Raw genomic sequence first — 19,470 nt, forward strand, 5'->3', positions numbered from 1 at the left:
GCGTTCATTTCACTGTTGAACCTCCCACCTGCTTTCTTTGAGAAAGCGGTGTGGTTTGTGAGGTGTCCAGATTTTTCTTTCCTAACCTTTAGTTATTTTTTTTAGCTTTGTGCTGCTTTTTTTTTTTCGATCAGCAGAGACACTCATGTTATGTAAAGCCTTCTTTTAACCAACAAACATCACCGGACTCTAATTCTATTTGTGGTTGTACACGTTAGCTTGTTAATACCTACCTCCTTATGTGGGTGTACAGTATGTGAGTTAGATTCCGGCTCCCAGCAGTTGTCATGTCAGAGTCACAGATGAGCAAGCCGGACACTGGTATTACCACAGGGCTGATTAGGATGAGGGATGGAGCCATGTAGAGGGGGGAAAAAGCAGAAGAAATGGGGGGGTATAGGTTGAAAAGATCTCTCCATGACAATTAATGATGTCAATTCTTGCTGTGGCATTTTGAAGAAGTGGGAGCAGGAGGATGGTTATGAGAAAATTATGATGAGAAGGTTCATATGTATGAGTGTGTGTGTGGTGGAGGTGGGGGTGGGATGTCTCCTCACTGAGATATAAGGAGATGCTGAAAATGAAGTCAAAGACCCTCCATGATTCTTGCTTTCAAAGTGATGAAATATTCCCTGTTTTTTTCATTTATTAATGTAGCCAGTAGGGAAGGTCAAGACCAGCTGTTCAAATGAACTTGAATGTCAGAGTTGCTTTTTTAATTACAGATGGAGGGTTACAAGGACAATTTCCGCCATTTCCTGTCTCGAAGCATCAACTCATCCTGCAGCTTTTTAGGTCACTATCTTATGTATTGAAGCTTCACTGCACTGCTCAGTAGATGTGCGTTTATGATTTCAGGTCATTTCTGTCCATGTAAGAGAGCTCTTTGTTGTGAACTCAGAAAACAGATGCAGGGAGTTGGAGTCGGTGTTAACTGGGCAGATGCTTTCATGTTATGGAGTTCCTCCAAGGATATCTGTGACGGCCTCGCAGGACTCTTCCTGCCGACTTCACCGCAGTCCCGGTTGTGTGTGCCAGCCTCTCGGTTTTTCTGCCTTTTTCCTCACCAGTAGTAGAGTCACGTGAGCCCTGTCCCCCCCTGCTGCGTTCCCCTGGCTGCTCTGCACACTGCTACAAAAAAACTCCAGAGGAAATGTCTACGCCTTGAAAGCACCATCCTGCCAGGCTGGTAGAAGCAGCACAATAGTTAGATGAATATACAGCACACATAAAGAGCTGCTAATCTACACAGTCTATGTGAGCCCGATAAGGGAGCGAGTGTTTGGGTATAAGCAGCTGATTGTAGTGTTAAATGTGGCATGCAGAAGCCTGTTTATAGATGGGTTTTAATTGATGCGTGCAGCCGGGTGAGTAAATGCATCATCTTCATCAGATGGTTTGCTTTTAATCAAAACTGTAATGTTTTGGGGTGAGCGTGGTCCCGCTATTGTCGCAGGCACACCGACAAATATATTCATACATGTTACATGCAGTATATTTAAGCAGCAACCCACAGTGATGTCACACATTGGTTTGGGAACTGATGTTTTAAAGCCTCCAGTCTGACGTTTAACCAACGCCATCTTGTTTTTTTTAGAGCCAGAAGGGACCATATGTGGACCAGCTTGGGAGGAGGGTGGATCTGACTTAGAGCCCGCCCACTTATACCGGAACCACAGGCCTGTCAATCAAACCAGGCCCGAGTTCAGAAACACCTCACTTATAGTCATAATATCCACTTAAATATGTAATTGTTATCAGAAGGGCCATCAGAATAGTGAGCAAAAAGAGAAGGTTTGGTAAATGACACCATAACCATTTGGAAAAAAAAGTTGACTTTGTATTTCATGAGAGTTAAATGGGAGTCTATTGGAGCCAGAGTTTTTTCAACCAGCCCCTAATGGCCCTCAGTGGTATCGTACTGTGAGGCACTTCCCTATTAGCTTCACTTTTCAAACCTGGAGGCTACATCCATTATTAGATTCAGTCTTATCTTCATCATCTCAATAAGAAAGCATTGTAATGTGATATCATCGGAATATAAAGGGAACAAGGTTACGATATGTTAAAAAGAAAAACAGGTAAGTCCAGAGAATTTTATTGCTGTCCAACAGAAATCTTTCACGCAGCATGCAGCAGGCTCCTGTCCTTCTATTTCTGAATACACACACACACACACACACACACACACACACACACACACACACACACACACACACACACACACACACACACACACACACACACACACACACACACACACACACACACACACACACACACACACACACACAAAGGCACACAGGCACACATCATCTGTACACATCAATACTTACTTTTAAGATTTCTTTAATGCTTTAGCTCAGCCATAACTTCACTGAGAAAGCCAACATCAGTACAAAGTGGTGTTCAGACATAAGTGTAACTCGTCACTGGTAATGAACTGTAAATTGTGGACATGGTTCCTACATCACCCTCACGTTCGCACTGTATAACATGCACAAATTTGCATGTGCGATTAGTGAAAGCTGCTTGACCTCTACCCAAGGGCATAATGGGTGGTGGAAGGATGTGATGTGGGAGATGTGGCTCTAGAATTTTAGTCAATTTCCTGCGGGGCTTATCAGAGCGGTTTGACTGGCGTGCGAGCAGCGAGTGGCCGTCAGTTGTCAGGATTTAAACTTAGGGAGGAAATGAGACGCCGGGGTGTGCTCTGAATATCCTACAGCGATAGGATAAAAATGAGAGGAAGACAAGAGAAAACCCACATACCAAATACTTTACATCACAATAGAAAGGGATGCCTGCTTCAGCAGTATGGTTAGTATTTATAAATCATTTAAATAGAAGTGGAGCGCTAATCTGTCGTTCTTCTCAGCTGGAGAAGTATTAAAGCTTTCCCTAGTGTGTTTTGAATAGATCCAGTACTTTACTGTGGCTGTGGTGGCTGCATCAGACTGTCTGGATGACAGACACATCTTCCTCCCTTCATTAATCTCCATTTAGTTCTGCACTGGAGGGTGTGAGAGAGAGAGCGATAGAGAGAGAGAGAGAGGCCAACGAGTGAGCACTGGACAGGGAACGAGGAAGGAGCGCAAGATGTTGGCCATGAAATCGAAAAGGAGATGAAGGATGGGGGGGAAGGGGGCACAGACGGAGAGAAAGAGGACGAGGAAGAGACAGAAATTAATATTAAAACTGAAGGTAGACTTGGCCAGAAGATAGAAAAGTGAGGAAAAAGGGGGCGATGAGCGGAGTAGAGACGAGCGAAGGAATATAGGTGTAAATTGGAGGAAAATGGAGGCAGGAGTGGAAGGCAGGAGGAGGGGAAAGGGAGCCTGCTGTTTGATCTTTAACAGGATTATTTTTCCCTGCTGTCCTCTTATTTATTTGATTTCTTTCCCCCTCATATTTATTCATATGTAAATGCTGGCTGTGTGCCAGCAGAAAACCACATCAGAGTTCTGCGCTGCGCTGAGCCCATCCTGTGACTGTGCATCACCAATACTCTCAGCACACTGGGTTCTCCTAAAGGTGTCTCTGTGGACCTCTGCAGCCCTGCAGCACGCACAGACACAGGCAGTGATGCAGCAGACTTTGAGTTGTTTTGTTTTAGCAGCTCCACCTTTAGAAAATAATGTTTGACTATGTGACCAATTGTTTGTTTGCTCTCTGTGTGTGTGTGTGGAGGGCGATGCTGGTCCAGCATCCTCTCTGTACAACATCCATCAGCCCATATTGAAAGACAAAAACAAAACCGAGGCCAGCCTTCGCCCTGATGAGTATTTTGATTCCCACATTAAAACCAGGGTCTTGGGATTTGTCTGCTAGTTGTCCTCCAGGTTTGATGGAGCTTTGCCAGGCTCCTGTTGGAGTGGTTTAAACCCTCATCTGAGTGGTAGATACTGGATCCTGTAGTGGATATTGATTCGGTATTTTTACGACTATGCTTCACAGATTCTGCCTGAGATTGAGTGTAATCTGCCTCCTTTAAATGTATAAACATAAACATACATAGTTTCATGACCTGTTGACATACGAGAGACACTAAACACAGACGTGTGAGAGCTTCCTGAATGCTGAGTCCAGTCTATAAACCAGATTGTGTGTGTGTGTGTGTGTGTGTGTGTGTGTGTGTGTGTGTGTGTGTGTGTGTGTGTGTGTGTGTGTGTGTGTGTGTGTGTGTGTGTGTGTGTGTGTGTGTGTGTGTGTGTGTGTGTGTGTGTGTGTGTGTTCCCCCAACATACAGTGAGGAGCCATTAGAGCAGAATTGCAGATTGTCTGGTAGGGCGCTCAGGGCCACAAAATGCAATTAGATTCCAGTATAAAATATTTATTTCCACAACACCTACTGTGCACCACAGGAGCCTTTACCCACTGTGCGCTTAAATATGAAAATGGTATATAAAGTGCATGCCAGAGAGAGCAGCAGATACAATTTCTGAGTGCACTCGGGCCCTGTGTGTCTGTGGGCAGAGATGAGTGCATGCAAATAAATGAGGGCAGAGACAACTGCTGGTTTTTATTATATTCTTATATATTTGTGATAAATGCATTGTAATTCACTTCAAACAGCTGGGGTCAGATTTGTTGGACATTAATGAAACTGATGGTTGAAGTCTAGTTTAACAAAAGGATAGGTGTAATGTTAAACTCATTCATAAATCTATTCAGAATCTCCCTTTTCTGCTGCAAGTTGACAGGGAGATATTGCATTTTATATTCCACAGACTTCACATGACAGCTAAAATGATTTTGCGTATTCAGATTTAATATAACAAACCTATGATTGTTATATATGTGCATTCTTACAAAATAAAACTGCCAACAGTGTATGTAACTGTTAAAGTTTACTTCTGCCAACTGCTACATAAAAATGATGCTTACATGTTCAGGTATGAGCAAAATATTATAATATATACGTAATGACACAAACTCAGAAGGGGGGTAATCTACATCATATTTAAGTAAAGTTTTCAGTTTACTTGTAACTAAGTAGTAATATTTCAAATCCAGTCAGATTTATTTGTATAGCACATTTCAATACAACAGAGGTGGACCAAAGTGCTGCACATGTGGTTGTACTTTTATTTAAGTAAAGGACGTGAATAATTGTTGCGCCACTGACCAACTCGACCTCGCAGACCTTTCTTTACACAATCTGCTTTCTTTGCTGTGTACTGAACAAGGACCGTGCACCTGGCTCACCTCTCATCGCCAGTTCAGACTTAAGTGCTGAACATTGTCGGGTGATCAAGCTTTGGCAGTGATCTCATTGCGCCGGGTTTAGTGAGGTTCACAAACTGGTGCTAGATGTGAAAATATGTAAAGTGCAGAGACACACGAACCCTGACTCGCTATAGAGCCAGTCAGCAAGCTGTGAGCTACTTTTGCACTCTCACTGTTTCTTAATCAACCACGTGTCTGTGTTTGTGTGGGTGAACGAGTGGGTGGAGGCCAAATGTTTAAAAATAAGCAGTGTGGACAGTTGTGAGTGTAAGTAACTAAAGTCTGCATGAGAAAGTTATTCTAACAGACCCCAAGAGACAAACTGGAGTGCAGGTCCGTGTAAATGGTTTTGTGATGAATGTCCAGTATTAAACTCGTGTGTTCAGTCGAGGTGCCATCGTGGATCAATTTTTATGCACTTATTTTGCTATTGGAGAAAATAAGCATGCACGTACAGTATTCATATTCATGTGTATGTACAGTATTAATATGTGTATGTGTGTGTTTCTGGCCTGCGCTGGGAGGATTATTGTAGATTTACAAGGCCAAGTAACAATGAGCAGATCCACCCCGGGGACCCATACTCAATCACTATCACAATGAAATGCTGCTAATTCCCATTTAAAGCTGCCACACAGGCACCGCCCTCCCTACTCTCCAGGCCGAGGGAGAGTAGGAAGCTCAGAGACGAGAGCGAGGAGGATTCATGTTTTGTTAGTCACTATAATTTCTGTTAATTCCTGTCGCCGAATTCATCATGTTAGGTCTCCATTAATCGCTCCTCTCCCGTTATTTCCTGGTTGTTTATGTGCTAACTTCATGAGACTAATGTGTGTGCCTCTGGAGAGCAGCACGTGTTAGCAGCGGTGTCATTTGTCTTTGCGGTGCCCACCCAAAAGCCCTTTCCTCTCTAGCGCCACTCCTTATTGGCGAGCCGCTGAATAATTTAGCACTTTCCGACGTAAAGGGGTTTGCTTTAATTCCTGCCAAGCAAGTTAATGTTGTCTGTTGTTGTATTAAACACGCGCAGTAATTTATAATGTCGTTGCAGCAGCAAAAGAGAGCAAGATTTTGTGTTGTTAGAGCGCTGTGCATTCGTACAACAAAAATGCTGTGTTTGTGTATTTGGTCTTCGTAGATGGTTGTGCTGCTGCTGTTTCCTCCTCTGCTGCCTCTTGCACAAGCACACTCATTTAGAGAAGAGCTTTAATTGGACTCAGAATCAGGGACAGAAATCTCCAGCTACATAAATATTTTAGAGGAACGCATCAGACAACTCGGTTTATCTCACTGTTCTCTGTCCTCTTCATCTCTTTTGTTTCTCCCTGGCTCACCACTGTGCATGCATGCATACAGGTGCACCTGTGTGCATGTACTCAGTCTGTACGCACATGCACACACATGCTGGCCAGGTTTCTTGGAAGCTGTAATACTTTTCCTTTTTTTTTTTTTTTTTCCCTTTGGCCATTGAGCGACACCAAATCACTTGAGAAATCCATTTTACTTAACACACTAGATACACGCTTCAATGCAAAAGCTGGTAAGTAAACACACATGCGCGCATACAGTGTCTTTAAACTGGGATGCTGTTGTAATTGGGGTAATGATTTTTGCATTATTAATGAACCTGGCTTCATACTCATTTTAATTGAAAATGTTCTTTTATCTTCAGCACATGCTCATTTATTCTCTCCCTTAATACAAGTGCTGTAATACAGCAACTGTAGAGAGCATGCGCTCTCAGACAGGGTGGCCTCAGTCTTCTGCTTTTCAACTCTATATACAGCTTTTCTATCGCTTCAAAAAAACCTCATGCTATGCTGGCTTTGTATTATCACTGGCTCTTTCACTGACCGAAAAACTACACGCGTACAGATAATATGCTAATTAGTTTATTAAATAACTAATTAACGTTATCTCAAAGAAGATGAGAGGATGAATGCAGGTTGGGGGAGTAGGGTTGAGAGCAGCTGAGGATATATTCTCAGGGTTGAGCAAAAGGGGATGAACAAACCATCGATCGAGGGAGGATCGATGATGGACATTCACCGGAAGGTGTCATCGTAGGAAACCCTGGGAATGAAACTCACGGTGGGGGCCAGGTCTCAGTGAGGTGTCATCACAGAGGATGGATGACCGGGTGGATGAGAGGGGAAGAGATGGCAGAGAGGAGATGAGATTAAACGGGAGAAAACATGTCAGGGGCACGTGCCAGCAGAGACACTGGCGACACGTCAGCCAAATGAAAAATATCAATAACAGGTTGTTATTGACCTGTTAAACTTTGTGCTATCAGTCAATAAGCAGCATCAGATGCTGCTGGATGATGATGGACAGACCTTGCTTTCACTCTGTACCAGTCCGTCATGACACGTTTCTGTCTTTGGCGGGTTCAGTGGTAAAACAAAAAGTACAAGTTTGAATTGAAATCACTTGAGATCTTTGTTTGTATGTGTTTGTCACGGCAATGGTGCCTGAATCTTGGCTGAGGGCAGTGTGTCATTAACTCCTCTGGCCCCAAGTGCCAGCTCTCACTGGAGATGTCTCTTTAATGACTGGGTAGATGGATGGATAGGTCGGTCATCACTTCCATTGCTCTCCAGCCCTCTCTCGCATTGGCAGTCCTTCTGCTATCACCTTGATTTAACATCACATCTCCTATTCAGGCATGATATTCTTTATTTGTTTATTTATTTGTTTTTGAGTCACCGATTCACCCATAAAATGCATATCTGAGGGGATGTACATACATACACAATCACTAAGATATTTAGTGTCTCTGATGAATAAATCATCCTAATGTATTATGAAACACATAACAACACCCCCTCCTCTCAGGCTGTAAGTTGGACGCCTGGGAATAAAGGTCATAATAAATGCTCGTTCACACTGCCTGAGGATACAAAACCCATTGGCCCACGAAACTTTTGAAGAGATAACGCTGTCAGAAAGTTTTAGTTTTTTTTAAGGTGGGCTGCACTTTTGTCTGGATTTTTCAGTTTTCAATTTGTTTACTGAGCATTTGTGTCAGTCACAGACTTTTATCTCTTTAACTCAGACGTGACTATTGGATGAAAACAGTAAAACATCCAAAGTCACAGTCATAGTTCTGTATGTGGAGGATACAATCATACAAAATGTGAGCGATTATCCTCCCAAGGTGAACACCTTGCATGGCAGCTCTGTTGCAACTGGTGTGTAAATGTTTACATAAATGGATTAATAGGCGACAATAATTGCTTAGACCACGAAGGTGCAAGTGCAGATCATATACAATTTCCATAAATGCCTCAAAACATGATTTATTGTGTGTAATAAGTAATCTTAAGACAAACCTTGAGTTAAAGCTAACTTGTTTTGTGACTTATAACCAAACCCTCACCATATCCGTGTTGGAGCAGGAAACATTTATATGTTTGAAAGGATTTCCTGTTTATGGAGGTATCAGATGATTAAGAGCTTAGATGGGTTGTTCTTGAGGGCATAGACCAACAAAGCATTTTGTTGTTTCATTTATAGGTCTTGCTGTATGAGGGGATCCACCATTTGTTCTTTATTACTGAATTCCCATTGTACTTCGGTCCTTGTCAGTGCTAGCTTTGCTGTGGCCCTCAGGGTGTGGAAAGCCATGTGCTTTTCCCAATACACACAGCCACCAGATGCTGCTTTTTACCAGACAGCCAAGAATCTTCTCCGTGGAGGCTTTCTGTCTAGTTTTTGCATTTTATAAACATAAGCAGGCCTTAGGGAATTACTTTTTGAAAGACGTGAAGATTACAGAGACGTCTGACTCAGAATAGCCTATGTAAATTAAGAAAAAATAACAATAATCCTCACTATTCTCGCTAAGGTTTGTGGATTACCTAATATTAGAGAGCACAGTTGTGTGTCTGCGAGTGGAATCTAATGCCCTTGTTTTGTCTCCTTCCTTCCTTCTCCTCCTCTTTATTTTTGTGTCTCAGGCCGCGAGAGGCAAGAGGGAGAGAAGCATGGGTGATAATGACTTGTCAAATTAGAAGCGATGGAACCTGCAGCGAGTGTAAACACAATTCGGAATGTTCAGATGACATTTTCCAAGCTGTATTTCTACTGGGGGAGATTAGCAGAGTGACAGCTCAGCCTGAATCTCATGGATCACAGCTGCACAATGGAGAGCACCGGAGCACACACACACACACACACACACACACACACACACACACACACACACACACACACACACACACACACACACACACACACACAGAGAGAGAGAGAAAGGGAAGAAATTACTGGCATTTTAATACAACATTGCAGACTGACACCTGCACAGACAAACAAACATTTCCCCACTGAAAACTGCAAGTGCGCACACACACTTTGCATTTGAGTATCCTGTAATTTGAAATGCTTCTCCTTGGCTTTTGTTCGTAGTCATGGTCTAAGAGACCTGCCTCGCTGTGGATTCGTGTCCATGTAGCTGCCCACACCCTGTCAGCATGATGGATGGTGTTCACACACAGCCTTGACTTTATAACTTACAGGGACTTTATTTGCATGTGTTCTCATTGCCAGTAAAACTGCACATGATGCAGGGCAGCCGCAGACTTTTTAGTTGTTAAGATATTAGGGGGCTCCTGTTTCTTAGTGTTCCATTTTACGCATGGCCGTCCTCCTCTGTACGGCGCAAACCATGAACGGCGCTGCTCATTTCCCAAGTTCGCCTATGAAATAAAGAGCCATTTACGAGGAACAATATCCCGGCCACCACATCTCCCTCTATCCTGCCCCCACTATTGGAGAGATACCATTGAGAGTCCGGGGCACATCAATTTGGGCCTTAAATGACTTTCTCCAGCTGGCCAAATCCTGACAAGCTTTCTGTTCTCCTTAAAAAGAGGCCCTTTATCATCAAGAGAAAGGAAGAAAGGATGAGCGAGAGAGAGAGAGAGGAGAGAGAGAGAGAGAGAGAGAGAGAGGAAAGTCAAAAAGCTAATGTCTCAGTGACACCCTTTCACGCACAACAGGGGAAATTTCTGTTCTATAACGGGTTCTGGTTAATTTGAAGTCAATTGGAGAGTTATTAAAAGGATCTGAGTGAGCTGTGAGATGAACTTGGTCAAGGGCAAAAAACCAACCCTGGTTTCTATATGAAACAATAGAAACAGGCCTGTCACCTTCAGGCAAACTTGAAAGTTTGTATGATTCGTCCATAGACGATTGCGTATATATTGACTTTCAGATTCTAGCCGATTAGGCTTTTTTCTCATTGTTTTAGCCACAAATACGTTTGCTTGCTGTTTCTTTTTGAACACCCGCTTATAGACTCTGGGGTAAATCAAATTTTCGAGGATTTTCCTCACTTTTAGGTATTATTTTTGGTTTATCTCTCCAAGCTTCATGTTGCCTTTGAATTTACTCTGCCAATATGTATGCAAATGTCAACATCCACTGCCAGAAATTAGATTTACTTCATTTCCCTATTGTTCCTATATCCTTCCTGTTCTCCTCAGGTGCAGGTTCAATAGTTTAATGTAGCACTGTTGTGCATTACAGCACAATTTACAGTACAGGCACAATAATGTCAGGAAGAACAAATAATAAAGCAAGTGGAAAATGGAAATGGAAAATCTGATTTGATTCACATACAGTAGTATATGATGACTACGTCCTACTTGTGTGGGTACACTCACACGCCACACTCACACAGGTTGGTCAGCGTATGGTTTTGTAGCAGAAGTTAATAACGATAATGGCCCCAGTTTATAATAAATGTACTCTGAGTGATCAGCTATTTTTGTTTTTGAGTTATTTTTGTGAACCTTTATTTTGTATTTTCTGCAGAGTCTTTATTCAATGGGCACAGCAGGAACAGTATAAAACAACCTGGAAACGATTTTGAATCAATATAAGATAAAGGAAAGAGAAAAAGATAATGAAATACAACAAATGGGGCATAACAAGCACTGTAGCAGAAATTAGGAGTGTCTACATGTAAACATAACTTATAGTTTTTAATGCTGGTGGCCATTTTAGTCAATACGCTTGCAGCCTTGTTGACCTGCAGTGAGACCACAATATTTACATTCTTTCTGAAAGTACAAGTCAGTGTTTTTAAATGTTAAAATGAGAACTATAACAGGTTTTTGTAGTTGTTGTTTTGTAAACACAGAAAGGTGAAAAGGGCTTCTTTTTACCATCATACCATAAGGACTTATCAGATAAGAGATGTAGGAGATCATTTATTTAAAGTATTTTATGATTATGTTTTCAATTAAGTCATGACAGAAAGTAAAAGACAAGGAGGAAGGCAGATACATTCAAAGCAGAGTGATGTTCCCGGTCTAACTTTTGTTTTAGCTAAAGAGCAAAGGAAATTTGGAGTGGATTTTTGGTGTGTTTGTGTGTTTCAGACGGAGGCAGAGAAGGATGTGATGAGGCCGTTGCTCCCACACACCAATTAGCCAATCACAGACAGGGAGCTGTGCGGAGTAGTTCAGATGTTGATTTTCAAGACATGCACACTGGGTCTACGAGGTAGTCACGCTTGCGTAACTGCAAATCTCTAAAATATAAATTACCTGTTTACCATTCGTATTCTCAAAGGGCTGCAAAAATGGTTGGTGTTGCTCTGACTTGACAAATTTATAAATTATAGATGTTTTTGTGATTTTTTTCAACTGACATGCTGAAAGGGGCCGGTGTAAATGTTAATTCAGGCCCTGTCGAGTCCTGTTAAGCCAAACATGGACCTCACTGGACCAGTTGGGACCAAAACCAAGCCAGACCACGTTAGCCAGGTCTGTTCTTGTTCTGAGGATCCCAGATAACAAAGACACAGAAGCTGTAAAAAAAATTTTTTAACAATCCAAACTGAATCCCGCAGCGATTTTTCAACTTCAAAGGCCTCCGACTATAACCAGGCTTACACAATTCATTTTCTTTCTTTGTGAACTGAATCAATTGACACTTTCTGCTTTGATCTGATCGTCCTGTTTATGAAATTCTCGGTTGGCAATAAGAGCAATTATTTTCACTGTTTTTGTAGCAACAAACTAGAAGTAACATGGAACAGAAACGACATAACAGAGTGTTGTGTTAGTTCAGGCAGAGCGCTGACTGCATCAGATGATTGGCATCAGCGCTTTCATTCATACTTCACCATCATTGGCTCACTCACAGCTGTTGTTTTTATATTGATCATGTGAAGTTCATCAACCAGGCATAGAATATGTTTTTTTATTTATTTATTTATAACTAGTATTATTATCCATATTATAAAGGTGCATAGACGCAAGTGGATCGAAGTATCATGCAGGATTCACCAGATTCTTAAAAACACCTTCCTCTGTCTCGAGGCCAACAAGCCTGGAAGAAACATTCAAATTCAGAGCACAGGCTGGGACACACAGTGGAACTTTTGGCTAAAAAGACAAAACCCAGTGATTTACCGAGACAGCTGGGAATCTACCACTGCAGGTTAAGACTCAGGTTCTGGTCAACTGTATTGATCCTTAATTAAATAATGTTAAGGCTAAAGCACAGACAGATAGACACAGACAGCGAGAGTGAAGGCTCGATAAGGAGCCGAACAGAGCAAATTGTAATTGCGACTTGAGCCCATGTTAAAAACTAATGTGACAGTTTTTTGCAATATATTTACTGCTTTCTCAATTCAGCTATTAAATTACAGCTTAGAGAAGTTTTAGTACTAAGGTGTCCTGCACAGGAGAATTGAGTAATAAGCAGGAGGATCACTGTTTATGTCCCACAAACTAAGATAAATGGACCGTATAGTGCTTATTTACTCTGGATTTGAATCTGTTTTTAGAATTTTTCTCTATCTCATGTTGTTTTTTAAAAGTTTATATCACTTCTTCATAAATAAGGCTGTTGTTGGACATGCAATATGTCCAAACCTACTTTAAAAATGTACAAGTGTGTGATTACTGCCTATATTTGGCTGCAGGAACATCCTTATTTTGTGTTCAGCAAATGTCTTCCAACAGAGGAAGGCTCCATTGTCCTTCTTTTTCCATCTCCATGTGGAGAAAAAGAAAAATGGGTGATGGAAAAATTCGGAAAACATATTTGGACTCATAAACTCAAAAATGCATGAACAGGTATTTTGAGTGCACAAAATCGTTGTTAACCAGCGTTGAGGATGCCCAGTGCAGTCAGCCATTTACTATAGATTCTACACATTTATCTCGAGTGGTCGGTGCGGCTGTTAACCCACACTTGTGAACTGAGAGAAACCATGGGGAGCTATTGCTCATAATTAGCCTTATACATGTCGAGCACTAACCTTATTCATATGGAAATAAATCTCCACAATATAGAGGGCAAAGAAGGAATTATTCATTATTGTTCTAAAGATCAGTCAGAAAACAGCAAACAGGCAAAGAAATAGGAAATAAGAAAAGAAGAATTCCAAGCTAGAGGGAACGATATGGAGATGGAGATAGAGTGATGTGTGAGGAGTGGGTGTAAACTGAGGAGGAGAGAAAGAGAACGAGAGAGACAGAAAGTTATTAAGTATCCTTATCCACATATAGATCATTGAACGTCTTCCTGCCCTGCAAGAAACCTGCCGCCCACCCAACATCTGATAATTACACTTCATTAGGAGAGCAGGTAGTGATGAGAGAAGAGAGGCCGACTACTGAGGGCGACATGAGAGTGAGACAAGAGACATGTAAGTAGGAAGCACACAGGAGTAATGCAGTGTCGTGGAAGGATCATGGGAATTTGATCACAAGGGGAAAGAAAAGCAGAATTTGACTCAGGTGACACGCAGCCCACTCTGTGGTGGTGGTGTTTGGAGGTCGGCTTGTTGCAGTGGCTTGTTTGTGTGACTCCATGAGTGTGTATGCATGAATGTGGGGGAAATATATTCTAGCTCAGGGGTCTGTATTTATTGCCTTGGTTTTGTGTCACACCAAGATGGGCAGGTCTGCTGCAGACACAGAATGTAATAAGGTTTCTGTGAGACAGACACACACACACACACACACACACACACACACACACACACACACACACACACACACACACACACACACACACACACACACACACACACACACACACACACACACACACACACACACACACATATTGTGGAGCTTGACATTGCCTCCGTGCTATTCTCTTGCACCAGCCATACCTATGCCCAGGACATCATGTGACGTGTTAGGGTATCAGCGGCAGCGTAGCGCCAGCCGGTGAAGGAGTGCTGCAGTTTACAGTGCTGCAGTAAGGATTCAGAGGAGCAGAGGCCACTTTCTGTCACATTGACAGCCGCGTGGGAACGTGTCCGCATGGAAACATCCTTCACAGTATGGGCTTGTCTAAGAGTGGCTGGACAGAAGCGCTACAAATGTACGATGTCTCCAGTGGCGCGGGCAAGGAAAAGGGAGAGATCCTGCATGTATGTGTGTGCTGTCAGAAGAGAGAGTGAGAGGTGGGGACTGCAGTATTCATCCAGCGGGAAGCATTGATTTTCCGGCCCAGCGTGGGGATGTGGGAAATGTCAGCCTCTAATTGAGTTGATAAAACCGTTTTGAGTCTCAGACGTAAATATGGTTTCCCCCAACAAAAGGCCACCGCATTAGACAACTCCCATCGGGATGTCTGTGAGGAATGAAAGGTCTCCTTGTTGTGTGTGTGTGTGTGTGTGTGTGTGTGTGTGTGTGTGTGTGTGTGTGTGTGTGTGTGTGTGTGTGTGTGTGTGTGTGTGTGTGTGTGTGTGTGTGTGTGTGTGTGTGTGTGTGTGTGTGTGTGTTTACATGCGCTTACTTCTAATGCATGTGTAGTTTCTTTCCCGGACAACACATGTCTGCAAGTCAGCAGGATGACTGCAAATGACAGGCATGCAGGCGCTGGATAAAATGATTTCCTTCACTGTGAATCGGCGTACAAGCTTGTTAGAATAAACAGTGTTCGTATTGGCAGGGAGGGCAGAAATGGAGCCGGTGAGAGCGATGCAGAGGTCATACCCATTAGAGGTGTGAAAGGTAAATAAAGAAAAGGATGAATGAAGCCTCTGCTGTCCTTGCTGATTAGCAGATTGATATGCAGAGAGGACGGAGGACTGACCTGCTGCCTTCAGGGGAAATACAGCACAATGTCAAAGGAGAAACAGTTGTCTGGCTTAATGTTTCTCTTTATCTCCTGTTTTATATGATGCAAGTCATGGAGCTGGTCAGCTTTACGGGAAGAAGCCTCAGCGGACTACCTGATGTCTTAGACAGAAATATTTAGTGACATACATAATCAAAGAATTATGATCTCTTTCCCCTCAGTCACCGTTAATACTGTCTCATACAATGTTCTACATTTCCAGATAAGGAGAGTTGTCAATCTCATCCTTGAAACACCAGACACCATTTCCTTTATCATAACAGCCCTTGTATTTAGGGGTGGATCTTAAATCTTCAGAAGTTTCTTCATAAATACCTCCTTTTTGAGATCAACACTACCTCCCCAAAAACGTCAGCCATCTGCGATCAAGTTAAGAGAGATCTCAGAGATGCAGTGACAAGACATTCAAAATGATTCTTCTTGCATTTCTTTTTAAATTAATGTTTTAAAATAATTAAAGTAAATCAAATGATGCATTGATTAATAATTCTCTGACACATAGATCTGTCATCATCAAATCAGAACACATCTAACTAGATGGAAAAGATTTGAATAAAAAGTGTGTGCATGCGCAAGAGGGTGTGCCAAACATCTCCACACACACATTATGATTTTATTAAATGGGAAATTCCTTCATAGTTGTTTTCTTCTGGAATAATAATGGTGTAGGGATTTTGTTGTTGTTGGTGAGATTAAAAATGTAATTCTGCTGACAAAAAGCCTCGTCTGCAGTATTTCAACTTTTTTTGGGATTGTGTTCATCAGCAAGATGCTTACCAGTTAAAGTAATCAGGTTTAAATTTGTGAGGCGTGCATGTGAACACACAAGAGCGTACATGCATGTCTGTTTGCATATTGGGGCCCTGCTCTCAATATTAAGGGTGATAATTAGACAGGGTTTCACACATTATTCCACACCCACCCACACACACGCGCACACACACACACACACACACACACACACACACACACACACACACACACACACACACACACACACACACACACACTTTCTCCTTTGCTCACATTCATATGTACGTTAGTGCTCACACATTTGTGGCTAAGCCCACTGGTAATTACTGACATAATTAGGTAGACAACGTTTCGTATAGGGAATGCACGCTCACGAAAACACACGCACATACACGTATACACACTAAGACACACATTACTGTCCTGGTAATTAAGAGTATTAATTACAAGCATAGCTGTCCCTGTGAGGCTCTGTATCACTCACAGACTGGCACGTAGCAGGGTTCTTATTACTTTATCTCACCACATCATCACCACCTCTCTCTGTCTCTGTCTCAGTAGCTCTGGTTACACATGCACACATGTACTCTCAGATATACACCTGCTAGATAAACAAGTGCAGCTAATTAGTCAGACTGATAGTTGGCCATAGGTTAAAATCTGGTAGCTTGGGAACTGAGAGAGATCTTCGTACTAACCGTCGAGCAGGACCAGTGTGCCTGAGGGGCTGTGACAGTGTTTTGAATTTTTGTTTTATGTCTTTAAAGCCACTGTGCCCTGTGGCTTAACTTTTTTTGTTTGTTTTCCTTCTGTACCTTTTCATGCTGCAGCAAAAGAAGGAGACCTATAAGTTTCATACATTACGCTGGGAGATCCAGTTTTTATTTTGTAATGCGCGCGTCAGCTTTTATTTGTAGAATTAGCTCCTGACATTGTCAGACATTGTCACACATTGTTGGCCAAGATATCCTAAGATATCCTAAAATGTAGTGTGTAAAAAAAAAAAAAAAAAATCATAGCTGATCTGTCCAACTCTTAGACAAAGAACTCATCTTCCTTGAAGAGCTTGTGGTGTATTCCCAGTCAGTAAACCAGCCCTGCACTCTGTAGCACAGGAGCTGTGGTGCATCCGCAGCATACCGAAGGTGCCTGGCATCTTTTATAGAGATATTTTACCGTTGATTCCCAAATGTCACAGTGGTTGCACATTTGGATATTGCCTGAGAGTCGAAGCTGTCTCTGAAGAGGCCAGGGTGGCACGCATGCCCTGAATGTGTGAGCTACGTCAGGATAGCGGGAGAGGAGACAGGATGTGTCGAGCACAGCCTTCACGGAGTCAAACTGCAGTCTTCCAAAAGTACATATTAAACAATACCGAGCAAAAAGATGTGAACTACACTGACATCTCTACACCATGAGAGAACTGCATACATGTGTACTATACATAGCTTACAGTCTCATTACTTATAAAGTTATTTAAGGGAGTGTCTTTACATAAATACAAAGAGGATTATTGTTGGGCTCCCTCTTATATTTTCTTGTCAAGTAGAGCAAAATGTTGCTATATAGTTTTGCTGTAAATGTAATATTTTTTTTGTATGTGCTGTAATCGCATTGCCGCCTCCTCTGTATGTGCTCCTACTATATTATTTTTTGATTTATGTGTTGAATGAATGTCTCTCCGTCTCACTTTGTGTTTCCCTGCAGTGGACGGCTGTACAGACTGGTCAGTGGACTATCTAAAGTACCGGGTGCTTCAGGGGGAGCCGGTGCGGCTGAAGTGCGCTCTGTTCTATGGTTACATCCGGGCCAACTACAGCCAGGCACAGAGTGTGGGCCTCAGCCTCATGTGGTACCGCAGCTCTGGCCTTGGCCACAGTGACTTCGAGGAGCCCATCTCGTTCGACGGTGTACGCATGAGCAAGGAGGAGGACGCCATCTGGTTCAGACCGGCTGACCTTCAAGATGTGGGCCTCTACTCCTGTGTTTTACGGTAGGTTCGAGGTGGGAGAACAGTGGGAAGGATGCATTAAAAAAATATATTCTTGTGTGTGTGTGTGTGTGTGTGTGTGTGTGTGTGTGTGTGTGTGTGTGTGTGTGTGTGTGTGTGTGTGTGTGTGTGTGTGTGTGTGTGTTAATGTGTGGGAGAGAGAGAGAGATTTCATAGACTCATTACTGGGTCCAACAATTTTACACACACACACACACATACAGCAGCCCACTTTAATCATGTCGCATGTGGAGCACACACAACATATATACAAAAAACAGCGCGGTGCTAAGCAATAATTACATATTTCTTGGACAATAATGTTATTGTTTTTTGCTTTATTTAATTATAATTAAAGCTTAAATTGGGGGTGAAAAGAATACACATATAATAGCCGAGTAAAAAGAAAAAGCCGTCCTCTCTCAGTCGTTACATAGCAGCTACTGCCTCTTTTCTTCTAAGGTGTCCAAGTGTGTGGTGTTTGTGCAGCATCAGGTCTGGTAGCAGATCCAGCACCCTGCAAAAGCCTCTGCAAGCTCTCCTGCTAGCAGCTGAATTACAGTTGTTTATTATTTTGATTCCACCTGGCGCAGGTCGATAGCTGTGATGCTGTTTTTTTACGTCGTCTGCACGGCTTAGACACCCACTAACTGTCGACTGCTGATTTGGTTATTTTTCCTTGAATCTTTTTGCCTCTGGCGTGGGTAAGTAGACAATGTGGTAAAATAGTCTCTTTTTTGTCATGTGTTGTTAGTTCCTACTTTGTTGTGCTGTAGCCTACAGAAAAAGTGAATATAGTTTGCTGTGTTATAGTTTAAAACAACATTCATCCTCATAACTACTTTCTATCTACATTTTACATATCGTACCTGTTAGCAAGAGGAGAGGCTGTTTTCCAGCTTAACATGAAAGAGCAGAAAAGAAAACTTGTCGTCCAAGCTCAAAAAATGCCTACCAGCAGCTTTAAGACAAAATCTAACAAACAAAAATGTAAAAATAATAACATGTGGTTTAAGGTAGGGTCACATGCCAGCTAGCGTCTGTATAGTGACATGATGTTGACAGGATACTGCTCACCTCTCGTTCACCCAAGAAACATTTACAGCAAGTATGTCTCTATAAAACCACAAATTAGTGTTTTTAGATTTCAGTTTGTGTTGCGCTTAAATCTACAAGACACAACATAAATTAGAGAGCTTTGGAGGTGCTGAAGGCAACATTTCAAATTTAGGCAGAGTCAGGCATGTCAGTATCCACGCTTCCACTCTTCATGCCAAGCTTATTTCCATGCAGGTCTTCCTCTGTATTTGACACATAGAAATGAAAGTTGTACTCATTATCTCGCTTTAGCAGATAATCAGGGGAAATACTTT

The 19,470-nt window shown here is 42.2% G+C and overlaps 1 protein-coding gene across 5 annotated transcripts in view; it reads left to right on the top strand.

The window, feature by feature from the left end:
- il1rapl1a (interleukin 1 receptor accessory protein-like 1a) overlaps window positions 1-19,470 on the top strand; it is a 160,993-nt gene that overhangs the window by 50,729 nt on the left and 90,794 nt on the right. For all 5 annotated transcript variants that reach the window (XM_069707063.1, XM_069707061.1, XM_069707066.1 and 2 more), the window contains exon 3: window positions 17,815-18,100. In XM_069707063.1, the coding sequence (XP_069563164.1) occupies window positions 17,815-18,100 (286 nt within the window). The remainder of the gene's footprint in view (window positions 1-17,814; window positions 18,101-19,470) is intronic.

The sequence above is a fragment of the Brachyistius frenatus genome, unplaced genomic scaffold (genome assembly GCF_029030835.1).
Source record: "Brachyistius frenatus isolate BFR_SWC_R1_liver_20210118 unplaced genomic scaffold, ASM2903083v1 Contig_66, whole genome shotgun sequence".
Taxonomy (NCBI): Eukaryota; Metazoa; Chordata; class Actinopteri; family Embiotocidae; genus Brachyistius; species Brachyistius frenatus.